The sequence below is a fragment of the Aquarana catesbeiana genome, linkage group LG12, assembly GCF_042186555.1.
Source record: "Aquarana catesbeiana isolate 2022-GZ linkage group LG12, ASM4218655v1, whole genome shotgun sequence".
NCBI classification, from domain to species: domain Eukaryota; kingdom Metazoa; phylum Chordata; class Amphibia; order Anura; family Ranidae; genus Aquarana; species Aquarana catesbeiana.
The window spans coordinates 64,961,133-64,975,210 of NC_133335.1; the positions used below are offsets into that span (position 1 = coordinate 64,961,133).

The window sequence follows — 14,078 nt, forward strand, 5'->3', positions numbered from 1 at the left end:
CAGTAGTGTTGGAGGTTGTTCCGCCACCACGGCTCCAAAATGCCACTACTAATGATTGTGACACACCTCTCTCCTCCACCCCCTCCTCTTCTTCTTCCTCCATGGCCTCTTCCTGTGCTTTGTCCTCGGAACCAGTGGTGCTTCGTAGCTGTTCAAGGGGCTATGCAAGTATGCAGGCCAAAAGATGCCATGCGGTGCTTGAGCTGGTGTGCTTGGGGGACAGGAACCACACTGGGGCAGAGGTTCTGTCAGCTATGCAGGGGCAGGTTCAGAGGTGGTTGACGCCACGCCAACTTAAGGCATGAATGGTGGTTTGCGACAATGGCACCAACCTCCTCTCTGCCCTCCGACAGGGACAAATGACCCATGTGCCCTGTTTGGCTCACGTCCTTAACTTGGTGGTGCAGCGGTTCTTGGGCAGGTACCCGGGCTTACAGGATGTCCTGAGGCAGGCCAGGAAAGTCTGTGTGCATTTCCGCCGGTCATATAATGCCAGTGCTCAGCTGGCAGACCTCCAAAAGGTGTTTAACCTGCCCAAGAACCGCCTAATCTGTGACATGCCCACCAGGTGGAACTCAACGTTGGCCATGCTGCAGCGGCTGTACATGCAGCAGAGGGCCATCAATGAGTACCTGTGCGACTATGGCACCAGGACAGGGTCAGTGGAGCTTGTTTTTTTTCCCCCACGCCAGTGGGCCATGATCAGGGATGCATGCACTGTCCTGTCACCATTTGAGGAGGCCACGAGGATGGTGAGCAGTGACAGTGCATGCATCAGTGACACTGTCCCCCTTGTCCACTTGTTGGAGCACAAGCTGCGTGGAATAATGGACAGGGCACTTGAGGCAGAACAGAGGCAGGAAAAGGAGGACTTCCTTAGCTCTCAAGGCCCCCTTTATCCAGACAGTGTTCCTGCGTGCCCGCCGATCACACAGGAAGAGGATGAGGAGGAAGAGGATTGTGTCAATATGGAGGTGGAGCCTGGCACTCAGCATCAGCAACAGTCTTTAAGGGATCAGTCCCAAGAAACACATGGACTTGTACGTGGCTGGGAGGAGGTGGCTGCGGACCATGTCGTCCTTAGTGAACCAGAGGACTCCGGACCGAATGCCTCAGCAAACCTACGCTGCATGGCCTCCCTGATCCTGCAAAACCTGCGTAAGGATCCTCGTATTCGTGGTATCAAGGAGAAGGACCAATACTGGCTGGCAACCCTCCTTGATCCACGTTACAAGGGTAAGGTTGCGGACCTTATCTTGCCATCGCTGAGGGAGCAGAGGATGAAACATCTTCGGGAGGCCTTGCAGAAAGGTCTGTGCAACGCGTTCCCAGAAACTGGGAGGTTACAAACTCCTGTTTCTGGACAACGTGTTGCTGAGGCTTCATCAGTCAAAGAAGGAGCAGTGGAGAAGGTGGCCTTCTGACCGATGCGTTCAGACAATTTTTAAGTCCGCAGCCCCAAGGTATGATCAGTTCCAGCAACCATCGGCAGCATCTGTTTTACATGGTGCAGGAATACCTAGGGGTAAGATCTGACTTGGACACCTTTCCCACCCAAAATCCTCTGGGTTACTGGGTCTTGAGGATGGATCACTGACCAGAGCTTGCACAGTATGCAATTGAGCTACAGGCCTGTCCTGCGTCCAGCGTTCTTTCGGAACGCACCTTCACTGCTGCTGGAGGCTTTGTAACTGATCACAGGGTGCGTCTGTCCACCGACTCGGTCGATCGACTGACCTTCATAAAAATGAATCAGTCTTGGATCACCAGCAGCTACCAAGCACCTGATGCTGATGTAACCGAATAATTTTTTTTGAAATCTCAGATCCCTTCAAAGACTGCCTATGCTGATGCTGAGTGACTATCCTGAGTAATTATCCTCTTCCTCCACAATGATCACGCTGATAGCTTGTAAGAACATTTTTGATTCTGGGCACCACCACCAGTGCCTAAGGCCCAATTTTTCAGCCCCTGTTTAACAGAGGCATGTAATTACAATTTTTGATGCAATACTTTGCAGCAGGGCTCGTTCCTGCATTCCAACTAGAGTATCTGTGAGGGTTGCAGTGTTGTGGCACCAGCACCAGTGCCTAAGGCCTAATTTTTCAGCCCCTGTTCAACAGGGGCGTGTAATTACAATTTTTGATGCAATACTTTTCAGCAGGGCTTGTTCCTGCATTCCAACTAGAGTATCTGTGAGGGGTTGCAGTGTTGTGGCACCAGCACCAGTGCCTAAGGCCCAATTTTTCAGCCCCTGTTCAACAGGGGCATGTAATTACAATTCTTGATCTAATATTTCACAGCAGGGCCCGTTTCTGCACCCACCAAGTGCGAGTGAGGACTTACAGTGTTGTGGCACCAGCACCACCACCACCACCAAAGGCCCAATTTTTTGGCCCCTGTTGGGCATGTAATTACAGTTCTTGATCTAATATTTCACAGCAGGGCCCTGTGAGGGCTTACAGTGTTGTGGCCACAACAACACCTAAGGCCCAAATTTCTGCTGAGTATATAGGGCAGGCCCCTACTTTCAAACATCCAACTTACAAACGACTCCTACTTGCAAACAGAAGGAGACAACAGGAAGTGAGATGAAATCTACCCCTAGGAAGGGAAATTCTCTCCAGTAAGAGTTAACATGGGAAAAACATTTCTCCTTTCCACTGATGCTTTATCACCAATCCTTGTTTCGCAAAAAAACCCAAATTTTCAAAAAACATTTGTCATTGGGACAAAAAGTGAGGTGAAATCTTCTGAAGAGGAGCACAGACAGCAAAACAAATGTCACAGGGGTGATAACCCTTCCCTATGTTTTCCAAAAAGCTTAAAATAGATTTTTTGGCTGGAGCTAAACACGTTAAAAATGTACCAGTTCAAAATTACAAACAGATTCTACTTAACAACAAACCTACAGTCCCTATCTTGTTTGCACCGCCTGTATACTGCTGTTCAGAGTACAGAGCCTGTATACTGCCGTTTCCTTTTTTAATTTGGGTGCGGGGTTCCCCTTAATATCCATACAAGTCCCAAAGGGCCTGGTAATGGACTGGGGGGTACCCATTCAGTTTGTCTCACTGATTTTCACCCATATTGTAATATTTCATTACATTAAAGCCGCAAGCAGTTTTAAATTACTTTTTTTCCTTTAAAAATGACATTTTGTGCAGGGACTGTTCTAAGCACGGGAAACACTCGCCACTTTACAGACATACTATAGACACCCCCAGGTACGATATTTAAAGGAATATTTCACTTTTTTTTTTTTACTTTAAGCATCATTAAAATCACTGCTCCCGAAAAAACGTCAGTTTTTAAAAGTTTTTTTGCATTGATACATGTCTCCTGGGGCAGGACCCGGGTCCCCAAACCCTTTTTAGGAAAATACCATGCAAATTAGCCTTTAAAATGAGCATTTTTGATTTTGAACGTTCGAGTCCCATAGACGTCAATGGTGTTCTAACGTTTGTGCGAATTTTCGGTCCGTTCGCAGGTTCTGGTGCGAACCGAACCGGGGGGTGTTCGGCTCATCCCTAGTGGCGACGTGGCCCCATTGACTTGAACAGCCAAGTTTGACAGACAGTACTGCCTATCAACTTGACATGCTGCATTCAATTTTCTGCAGCCTTGACATAACGAGCTTATTTCAGATGATCGAAGATGAGCAAACAGTGTAACCTGGCAGTGGAGAAAGCAAAAAGATTTCTGAGTTGCTTCACTGGGGGGATCACTAGCAGGACGGTATATATAGTACTTTAGTTAGACCTCATTTGAATCACTGTGTCCAGTTCTAGAGACCTCACTTACAAAAAGATATAGATAGAAAGAAAGAGTCCAGAGAAGGGCAACAAAAATGGTCTGAGGGATAATACATACTGTACATTGTTGAGGAAAGAAGGAAAAGGGGGTTTCACAGCTGAAAGCTTTGAATGTGAATAAGGCTCAGGAGACCAGTCTCTTCAATATTGAAGTGGTTGTAAAGCCACTATAATATATTTATACCATCCCATCTGTTATATAACACTATGTGTCCCGGTGCCTGTACTATATAAAAACAATGCAGATTTCTACCTTATCTCAGAGCATCTCCTGGTGCTCATGTGACTCCTTGGCTCTCTACTCTCCCCGGCTGACAGCTATGGTGGGAGAGACTGAGAACTCCCACTGATGTCAGCCGGAGAGGAGGAGAGGAGAGAAGCAGAGAGACGAGCAGTCACATAAGCACTGGGAGACATAGAATTTGGCATAGTTTTTATATAAAAAATGAACGTATATGTGTCACCGGCGCAAAAAACTGTGTACTAAACAATAATATTTCCCTTAAAATTTGAGTTGCTGCATTAAAAAAAAAACATTCGGTGAAAAAAGGATTAATATGAGTGTTGAGTGCGCTACTCTATTTGCAATACACCACTCCGTTTAGCATTGTGTGCACACAAACATTCTGAACGCATAATATATACCTTAATTAAATAATATTTCCATAGACATCAGTATATAGAACAGCGTAACACAAAATTCAAAATGTTCCAGCATACGGAAAAAAACCCACATTCATGTGTATATAAATTTTAACATGTGAGTTTCGCAAAAATAAACAAAAATAAAAATATTGAAAAATATCACAAAAAATTATCACAAAAAATTATATAGTGTCCAAAAGTCCATGTGCAAAGTGCAATGTGCAATAAATTCAAAGGTTACTGTGCAGCCTTCTTTCAAGTTTACAACATTTATTATCCGTGATTCATCGCGACATAATCACCACTTCCGTGACAAACCACCACCATATGGATTGGCCACTCACCAGATGTTTAATGAACAATGCGCCTTCGCTTCATTAATAGGGATAACCACACCACCTGGTTCATATATGTGCTGTCCCCCATGCGCTACATATGAGCCTTAGTTTTCCTCATAGAAAATATATAAACAGCGAATATTGCGCAATAAGTTTAAAAAGCTGTTTATTTTAGCCAAATAAAAGAATACAAACTCACATTTAAAAGTGCCCTCGAGCCGGCACTAAGCTGTTCCAGCAATTAAGGATGGGTGTAAAGATGGCGTGGTTACCGATGTGCGATATGAACTTCATCCGCACTCGGCTTGCGCTTCACCCATCGCTCTCGTCCAGACCGGACGTAACGTAATCACGTGACCAAAAAATCACCCAGCAGCCTCTACGCGTTTCACATCATAGTGTGTGTCATCAGGAAGCTGCTTTGTGATTGGTGTGTCACCCTATTTATATTCTATTTTACCGGAAGTTGTGTAACCGCCATTTTGACTAAAGGCCTATGCCCACACTCAGTTCAATATGTTTTACTTACATCCCCCCGGAAATAGTTACGCCGCCATTTTAACTGTGGTTATTTACCCAGTTGTTCTCTTTCCAGTTAAGCTGTGATTATACTAAGATATAATTACATTCCTTTCTTTCACCGAGGCTTGCCCATCTAAAGCTGCTGGAGAAGCTTTTACAACTCCCTAGATAATATAATTGAATTCAAAATTTAATTATCAAAACTTTAGATTAGACCTACTTCAAAATTAAAACCAAAATAAAGCATTTAGTCCATAATTGAAATATGAGACGGCAAAAAACTAAAAAAAAATATATGTACTTGAAAACCTTGGAGAAATTTGAAAAATAAATGAGAATAAATGAAAAATAAAAATAGAAATAAAAATAAAAATAAAAAATAAAAATAATAAAAATAAAGATAAAAATAAAAAAATGTAAAAATAAAAATAAAAATAAAAATGGAAAATAAAAATAAAATTAAGAAAATAAAAATACAAATAAAAATAAAAATAAGAATAAAAATACAGAAAAAAACACAAAAAAATAAATAAAAAATACAGAAATATACTTAATAATCCTCTAAATAGCAATTGACGCCAAGTTCCACGTTCAACCCCAGTGGCCTCATTGTATCTAATTTTTGTGAATCTTCCTGATGACGCACACTATGATGTGAAACGCGTAGAGGCTGCTGGGTGATTTTTTGGTCACGTGATTACGTTACGTCCGGTCTGGACGAGAGCGATGGGTGAAGCGCAAGCCGAGTGCGGATGAAGTTCATATCGCACACCGGTAACCACGCCATCTTTACACCCATCCTTAATTGCTGGAACAGCTTAGTGCCGGCTCGAGGGCACTTTTAAATGTGAGTTTGTATTCTTTTATTTGGCTAAAATAAACAGCTTTTTAAACTTATTGCGCAATATTCGCTGTTTATATATTTTCTATGAGGAAAACTAGGGCTCATATGTAGCGCATGGGGGACAGCACATATATTAACCAGGTGGAGTGGTTATCCCTATTAATGAACCGAAGGCGCATTGTTCATTAAACATCTGGTGAGTGGCCAATCCATATGGTGGTGGTTTGTCACGGAAGTGGTGATTATGTCACGATGAATCACGGATATTGAATGTTGTAAACTTGAAGGAAGGCTGCACAGTAACCTTTGAATTTATTGCACATTTCACTTTGCACATGGACTTTTGGACACTATATCATTTTTTGTGATAATTTTTTGTGATATTTTTCAATATTTTTATTTTTGTTTGTTTTTGCGAAACTCACATGTTAAAATTTATATACACATGAATGTGGGTTTTTTCCGTATGCTGGAACATTTAGAATTTTGTGTTACGCTGTTCTATATACTGATGTCTATGGAAATATTAATTAATTAAGATATATATTATGCGTTTAGAATGTTAGTGTGTACACAATGCTAAACGGAGTGGTGTATTGCAAATAGAATAGCGCACTCAACACACATATTAATAGTTTTTATATAGCACAGGCACTGGGACACATAGCGATATATAATAGTTGTGATGGTATAAATATAATACAGTTTTTTTATAGCAGCAGGAGCAGAGGAGCAGACAGTGTCTCGAACTGACAGGCAGGGAGGGGAGGGGGGAGAGAATGGGGGAGAGCAGAGAGGAGAGCTGCGGATGACGGAGGCACGTAAACTGACTACGGTGTCAGGGCTCAGAAGCCATGATAAACTGTGTTGAGGGCAGAACCAGGCAGGATCAGCCAGGTTTTTTAGGTTATACAGGGGCTAAATAACACAGAACAAGCAATGTGCTTTATGGGAACAGGATCTATTTTTAAATTTTTTTTTTAGGGTAACAAACACTTTAACCGCTTGCCGACCAGCGCACGCCGGTTTATGTTGGCAGAATGGCACTGGTTGGCACAGGTAGGTCCCCTTTAAGAAGCGGTGCTGCGGGCGCACGCTGCCAGTGGTGCTGCGGGCGCATGCTGCCAGCGGTGCTGCGGCGGCACACGCGCGTGTCGCACTCTCCGTGACCATGACAGTGGATCCCGCAGACTCGATGTCCACCGGGTGCCCGCGATCATGTCACGGAAAGGTAGAATGGGGAGATGCTTTTGTAAACAACGCATTTCCTCGTTCTGCCTAGTGACAGGACAGAGATCACCGCTCTCTGTCATCAAGAGCAGTGATCACTGTTGGGTGTGTTGAAGCCCCTCCCCCCACAGTTAGAATCACTCACTTAACTCCTTCATCGCCCCCTAGTGGTTAACGCCTTCACTGCCAGTGTCATTTACACAGTAATCAATGCATTTTTATAGCACTGATCGCTGTATAAATGACAATGGTCCCAAAATAGTGTAAAAAATGTCCGATGTGTCCGCCATAATGTCGCAGTCCCGATAAAAATCGCAGATCGCCGCCATTACTAATAAAAAAAAATTAATAATAAAAATGCCTTAAAACTATCCCTTACATTGTAGACGTTATAACTTTTGTGCAAACCAATCAATATATGCTTTTTGCAATTTTTTTTAACAAAAATATGTAGAAGAATACATATCGGCCTAAACTGAGAAAAAAAATAGCTTTTTCATATATTTTTCGGGGATAATTATTATAGCAAAAAGTAAAAAATATTACGTTTTTTTTCAAAATTGACGCTCTTTTTTTGTTTATAGCGCAAAAAATAAAAACCGCAGAGATAATCAAATACCACCAAAAGAAAGCACTATTTGTTTGAAAAAAAGAACGTCAATTTTGTTTGGGTGCAACGTCCGGGGCTGAAGCGGTTAAGCTACAATCAAAAACACTGGGACATTAACTTAACCTAAAAAGTTCAAAACTAACCTTAAAAGGTATTATTTTACTGAAACAAAGATGCTTGAAAGTAGTAAGTCAGTCAACAGTAAGTGAATATAAACATGCTTAGGACAAGCATAGATCTGTACTTAGATAAAATGGTTAAAAAAAAGTGACAGACTCAAGGGACCACTTGGTCTTTTTCTGCCATCACTATTTTATGTTTCTATAGGTTGCTGTTGTGTACATGTAAAAAAAGTGTAAACTAATTATGAAGTGTTTTCAATCCCACAAAACTTCTTATACCCATTTGACATTCCTACGGTAGTGATCAACATTTGAGGTATTGTTTCTCAAGAATCAGTCATGCAATCTCTAGCTGTGATTAGGCTTGCCAATTTACACTTAATTTTCATCTATGAAAATAACTCTGGGAGGGTAAAGAGATTCAAAACATAAATTAATTGTCTGGATTTAAAAGATTAAAGAAAAAAATATGAACACACTAACTTTATCTTTCAATTAACCTTTCATCAAGAATTTGAGAGCCAGACATGGGTTTGGGAGTTGTAGGAAAATGAACCACCCACAAGATATTGTATATAAAGGCAAATGATTTTAACAGAGATTAAGCTTGCTATCTCTTTCATCTAGCTACTTTGAGGGCTATCATACCTAGAATATGTTTTACTCAAAAACATCTGCTTCCTCAAGACGCTCTGTCGGAGCTGGAAATTATGGAACAGCCATTTGCTCCTTTCTTGGAAGTTCTGGAGCTACATGTGGTGCAGGAAGCTTTGGTGCCAACCAAAGTTGTGGTGTTTTTGGTGTTGGGAGCTTGAATGGAGGAGCTGTTGGTGGCTTTAGTGCAGGATCCATTGGTGGTGGCTTTGGTGGTACAATGTTTGGTGGAGATGGCCTCCTCATTGGAAGTGAGAAGGAAACCATGCAAAATCTTAATGACCGCTTGGCTTCATACATGCAAAAAGTGCAAGATTTAGAGGACGCCAACAGTAACCTTGAATGCAAAATTAAGGCTTGGTATGAACAGCACAGCAATGATAACAAGCAAGTGAAGGACTACTGCAAATATTACCAAACCATAGAAGATCTCAAAAAGCAGGTATTGACTTAAAAAAAAATTATGGTGGTAACTATACATGAAAGATAAAAACAAAAATGGAGAATGACTGTATTTATTTATTTATTTATTAAAGGTACTTTATGGAAATGTTTTCAGTTTTTGCCTTCATGTATTCAATATGCAAGCAGATGAAATATTTTCCTTGGAAAAAGAAACAATGCATTACAAAGTTAATTCATTAAATCACATTATCTAAACATGTTTGATTAGAAACATTTGTCATTTTGTATAGATTCAGGTAGCCACTGTGGATAATGCAAGGGTTGTCCTCCAAATTGACAATGCCCGTTTGGCAGCCGATGATTTTAAGCTCAAGTAAGTTTCTGATCAAAAATGTATTTTTTTTTAGATAGTTAATAAATCGGTGTTCTGTATTGTTTACTTTGCACATGGATTATCACATTTTCTGCCCTGCAGGTTTGAAAATGAGCTCTGTCTCCGTCAAAATGTTGAAGCTGATATTAATGGCCTGCGCAAAGTGCTAGATGACCTCAGCTTGGCTAAATGTGACCTTGAGTCTCAGATTGAAAGCTTGACGGAGGAGATTGTGTGTCTCAAGAAGAACCATGAAGAGGTATCATAAAGTAATCCTCACAATGTCTTTTACTACACTCTGTCATTTTACATGTACTATTGTTTCATACACTGTGCTAGAAGTTTTAGTCTTTCTTGTGAATCGAAAAAGTCACCTAGCCCTTCCGGACACTTCAACTATATCTTTTTTATTTTTTTGTTTCAGGAAATGAAGAGCTACCAAGGAGTCACAGGACAACTTTTTGTGGAGATGAATGCTGCTCCGGGAAATGACCTCACCAAAATCCTGAATGATATGAGATCTGACTATGAATATTTAGCAGATAAGAACAGAAGGGAGGCTGAAGCTCAATTCCTTGAAGCGGTAAAAAAAGGAAGCCAAATTACTGCCATTATAAATGTAGACTAAACTATTTTCAGTTCTGTTTCCAAACTCTTTGATGGTTGTGTTTCAGAGTCGAGCCCTCAAACAGGAAATTTCATCTGGTGCTGAGCAGGTCCAATCTAGTAGAAATGAAATTATTGATCTGAAGAGATCTGTACAAGCTCTAGAGATTGAACTACAAGCTGCGCTTGCAACGGTAAGGCTAAAATACTTATAGTGTTTCTATTATTACCATGCTTTATCTTCAATTAGTATTTGCTATAGATGTGGTTACCTAGAAAAATCTAGAAAAAAGTTTTGTTTGTTAGGAGGGATTTTTGTATTTCATATAATGGCATTTACCTTTATTTATATGTTTTTGTTTTTAAAAAAAATATTTTCAATGCTTTCCTCTGTATATGTAAATACCCATAGTCTAAACCAGATGTATTCAACCTTTTTAATAGTGTTGCTTCGAAGTTTGTGTTATGTTATGTCTTTTGGTCCAAAATGATTGGGTTCCAGTTGAATATTGCTGTATCTAAGTTGCAATCACCACCAACAGGTTAAAGTACATGTAAACCCCACATGAATGACATTTAGTTTTCTAGAGCATTTCGTGTATCAAATAAATGCAATTTTTGTAAATACAAAATATAGCATATTAGGACTGTTGATCTCCTGCAGCCTCCTTACAGTCCACATACATGCACTCCATCAGCAGCTGCACATCATTGTTCCGTGCGGGTTTTTTGGGGAAATGGGAAATTACTTTTGAAATTATGTTAACACTTATGAGATCTTGGTGTTCGGGTTTGCATGTGCTTTAAGCAAAGTAAATAGTAAGCTATCATCCAAACAATATAAGTGTAAGTCTGGCAATACTGATCTATCTAATTATATATATTAAGGACTAGATGCACATTGAATGGTCTCTTTCTTTAGAAAAGAACACTGGAAAGCTCCTTGGCTGAAACAGAAGGTAACTACTGCATGCAACTTCGGCAAATCCAGGCAAAAATAAGCTCTTTGGAGGAACAGTTATGTGAAGTAAGGACAGATATGGAGAGACAAGGCTTAGAGTATGATCAACTTCTTGACATCAAGACTAGACTGGAGAGAGAAATTGAAACCTACCGCTGCTTACTTGATGGACAACCCATGTAAGAAAAGTTTTGTTAAGATATTGTTACCTATACTGTAAATATTATTTGTATTTATACTTAACTCTATCAGTATATGGTAATAACGACCCTTGGCAAACTGAGAAATCGGTCTAAAAATTATATTCCTATTTTCATTCTTTATTATAGCTCAGTCAAACCCCCTCAGCACATTTAGGTTGCTAAAGGTAAGCAGATTAAAGTATTGTTCTCTTGATAGACTTTAGTAAAAGTGAATCATTCTGAAAATATGTTCTGGTGGATTAACAGTCATTATTAATAACTGCTCACATGTTAGATAATATATTTTTAGTTACGGAACTTTGTAAAGACTTACTTTTTCCCTTCATTTTGTGTCTGACTTTTGGCTACCTCTGGACATTTGTGGCTTAACCCAGCAAGAAAAGCATAAGAGAAGGGGCTGCATAGGATGTTGAGGAGTCAGAAGACTCTTTAGCTTAGGAAACATGAAACTATTCCTCCTTGCTCTGGATTGGTGTTCTGTAAAGTAGTTCTGAATGTTAAGCAAACTGCATGCTGTCTTTGTTAGTACAAATAACAATTATTTTTACCACAGTAGCCACATGAAAAAGGGGCAGAACTTTTTTAAATGAACATCATCTTACACGGTCATTTGATACCCCACCCCAGAAGCATGAACTCACCTTTTTCTCTCTCCTCCACCACTACATTGGAAACAAGGAAAAAAATCCCATGTTAGCTCCACACTGACTTGTTGGAGCATAAACAGGACTGAGGACTGTCTCTTCACCCCTATATGACAGCATTGGGAAGATGGGTGAATCAAATAAATGACCCTGTTGCTGGGTCTTGTATGTCCAAAGTAAATAGTTATATTAGCAAAGTGCATACAAAATTATAACACACATTGCATCCTATGACCAACATATTATGCTGCACATTAGAGAGTAGTTTAGATTGAGACTCATGTCTCTCATCCAGGACTGGATGTATACTTATTGTCCCCTACAACAACTGCCATCTACCACACACCCTCCACCTCAGTTGAGTAACATCATACTAACAATTTCAAACTTCATTGCTGCACAAGGTAGGAATGAGGATGGAGAGGCTGAAAAAGACCATTTACTTATGCTATGTCAGTAGAGCTTAGCTGATGATTATAAAAGAAGGAAAAATGGTCCACTTGTTCTTCTAGTAGTTGGGTTCTATGAATACAGATCCAGATTTGTAACCATTGAATTGTATTGGTTAAACTAGATGGACTTGTGTCTTTTTTCAACCAGACTAACTATGTAACAATGTAACCAGTATACTGGCTATGAAAAAATGTTTAAGCTATGCAAGGGTAGTAATAAAGAGGAACCAGTGGTAGGCAAGGAGTCTGGATCATTTTATATGCGCCCCTTGCAGCCCTAGGCCATAGTCTAAAGTGACTATGTAGAAATCCATCCTGGGCCACATCCATACACACTAGAAAATTTGTGCTCAGTAACCTACACAACACGAGAACCAACTCAAGAATAATACAAGAGAAAGACCCACTGTGTCACACTCACTATGTGTATAGAAAGCATACACCTTAACCATGTTACACATACTTTAGCACATTCTGTAACTGAAAACTTTCAGTAACTAATGCAAATGCTTTCCTTTCAGAGCCACACAAAGTTAGAAAAATAAAAACCTATGTTGAGGAATTCATTGATGGAAAACAATGTCCAAGCAAGTTAGGGAAAGCGAGGAGAAGGTCTGATTGGTATCAAGAAGCCCTCCTGTATCATTTACGCCTACAGTCTCCGGAACCTTTTCTGATGTTCTCATGGAGCTAACCTAGAGTTCTGTTTCTTCAATTCTGATATTGCTTAATATAATATGAGGTGCTTCTATCTTCTGTTCTGATATCTGATTAAATAAAGCTTTTTTTTCTGATGCAAAAAGTGTCTCTAAATATGCGTGATTTGGGATAAATGTTATCTAACTGGTAAGAAACATCTAGTTAGAAGCAAAAAGTAGTTTAGACACTTGGTTATTTCTGGTAATAAATTAGCTTTAAATCTCATCTGTTTAAAAACACCTTCATTTACAATGTATTGCATATACAGTAATAGTGCCACGTATTAAATTTCCATTTCTCTTCTTGTGTGGTTACTATACACACCAAATATAGGAGTGTGTTTTCTTTCAAATATACAGGCTCTAACTCTGTAATCCCAACCCTGATTTCACTGATCTGAATCATGGACCTGGAATAAGCATGTAGCCAGTGAGGCCTTAAAGCCCGATCTTCTGTTCTGTGTTCCTGTTTCAGGTCAGTGACTGAAAGGATAGGACCAGGATGCCAAGTTCTAAACCATGGCAAATGATTTTATTACTATGTTCGCAATTTACCTTTAACATCACATGAGCTCTAAGTAAAAGGGGTTTGCTTTAAAGTGGATGTAAACCCGAAATTTTTTATTTTTTTTTTATATCATACTTTAGAGTATAAGATTTCCTATCATTTGAGCCCAGTCTTGCCACACAGAGTTAATCCATCTCTGAGCAATCCTCTTTTATTGTTCAGTGAGAAAAATCTTGACAAACTGACAAAAACTTTGTCAAATACTCCCCCTTGCTGTGAGTGACAGCCTAAGACACAGGCATTATATTTAATTCCCTCCCCCACTGGATCTTAGAGATCATAGCAGAAGTTCAGTGTTAGAAAGGAGACAGAAGAAAATGCATATTGACAAGGGGAGTGTAGAGGTGGGCGGGGAGTCTACTGACATCACGACTCCACCCACCGAGCT

General features: G+C 40.1%; 1 protein-coding gene across 1 annotated transcript; it reads left to right on the forward strand.

The window, feature by feature from the left end:
* Window positions 1–8,700: 8,700 nt before the first annotated feature.
* LOC141114341 (keratin, type I cytoskeletal 10-like) lies at window positions 8,701–13,226 on the forward strand. Its single transcript, XM_073607960.1, has 8 exons — window positions 8,701–9,222; window positions 9,476–9,558; window positions 9,661–9,817; window positions 9,983–10,141; window positions 10,233–10,358; window positions 11,087–11,304; window positions 11,455–11,492; window positions 12,946–13,226. The coding sequence occupies exons 1-7, from the start codon at window positions 8,782–8,784 to the stop codon at window positions 11,480–11,482; spliced, it is 1,212 nt and encodes a 403-aa protein (XP_073464061.1). The 5' UTR covers window positions 8,701–8,781; the 3' UTR covers window positions 11,483–11,492; window positions 12,946–13,226.
* Window positions 13,227–14,078: the final 852 nt, after the last annotated feature.

Excerpts from the sequence above, each read along its gene's own strand:
- LOC141114341 (XM_073607960.1), top strand. The coding sequence starts at position 8,782 with ATGTTTTACTCAAAAACATCTGCTTCCTCAAGACGCTCTGTCGGAGCT. Across the intron at positions 9,223-9,475 it reads TAGAAGATCTCAAAAAGCAG|ATTCAGGTAGCCACTGTGGA; the intron begins GTATTGACTTAA and ends CATTTTGTATAG. Across the intron at positions 10,359-11,086 it reads TACAAGCTGCGCTTGCAACG|AAAAGAACACTGGAAAGCTC; the intron begins GTAAGGCTAAAA and ends CTCTTTCTTTAG.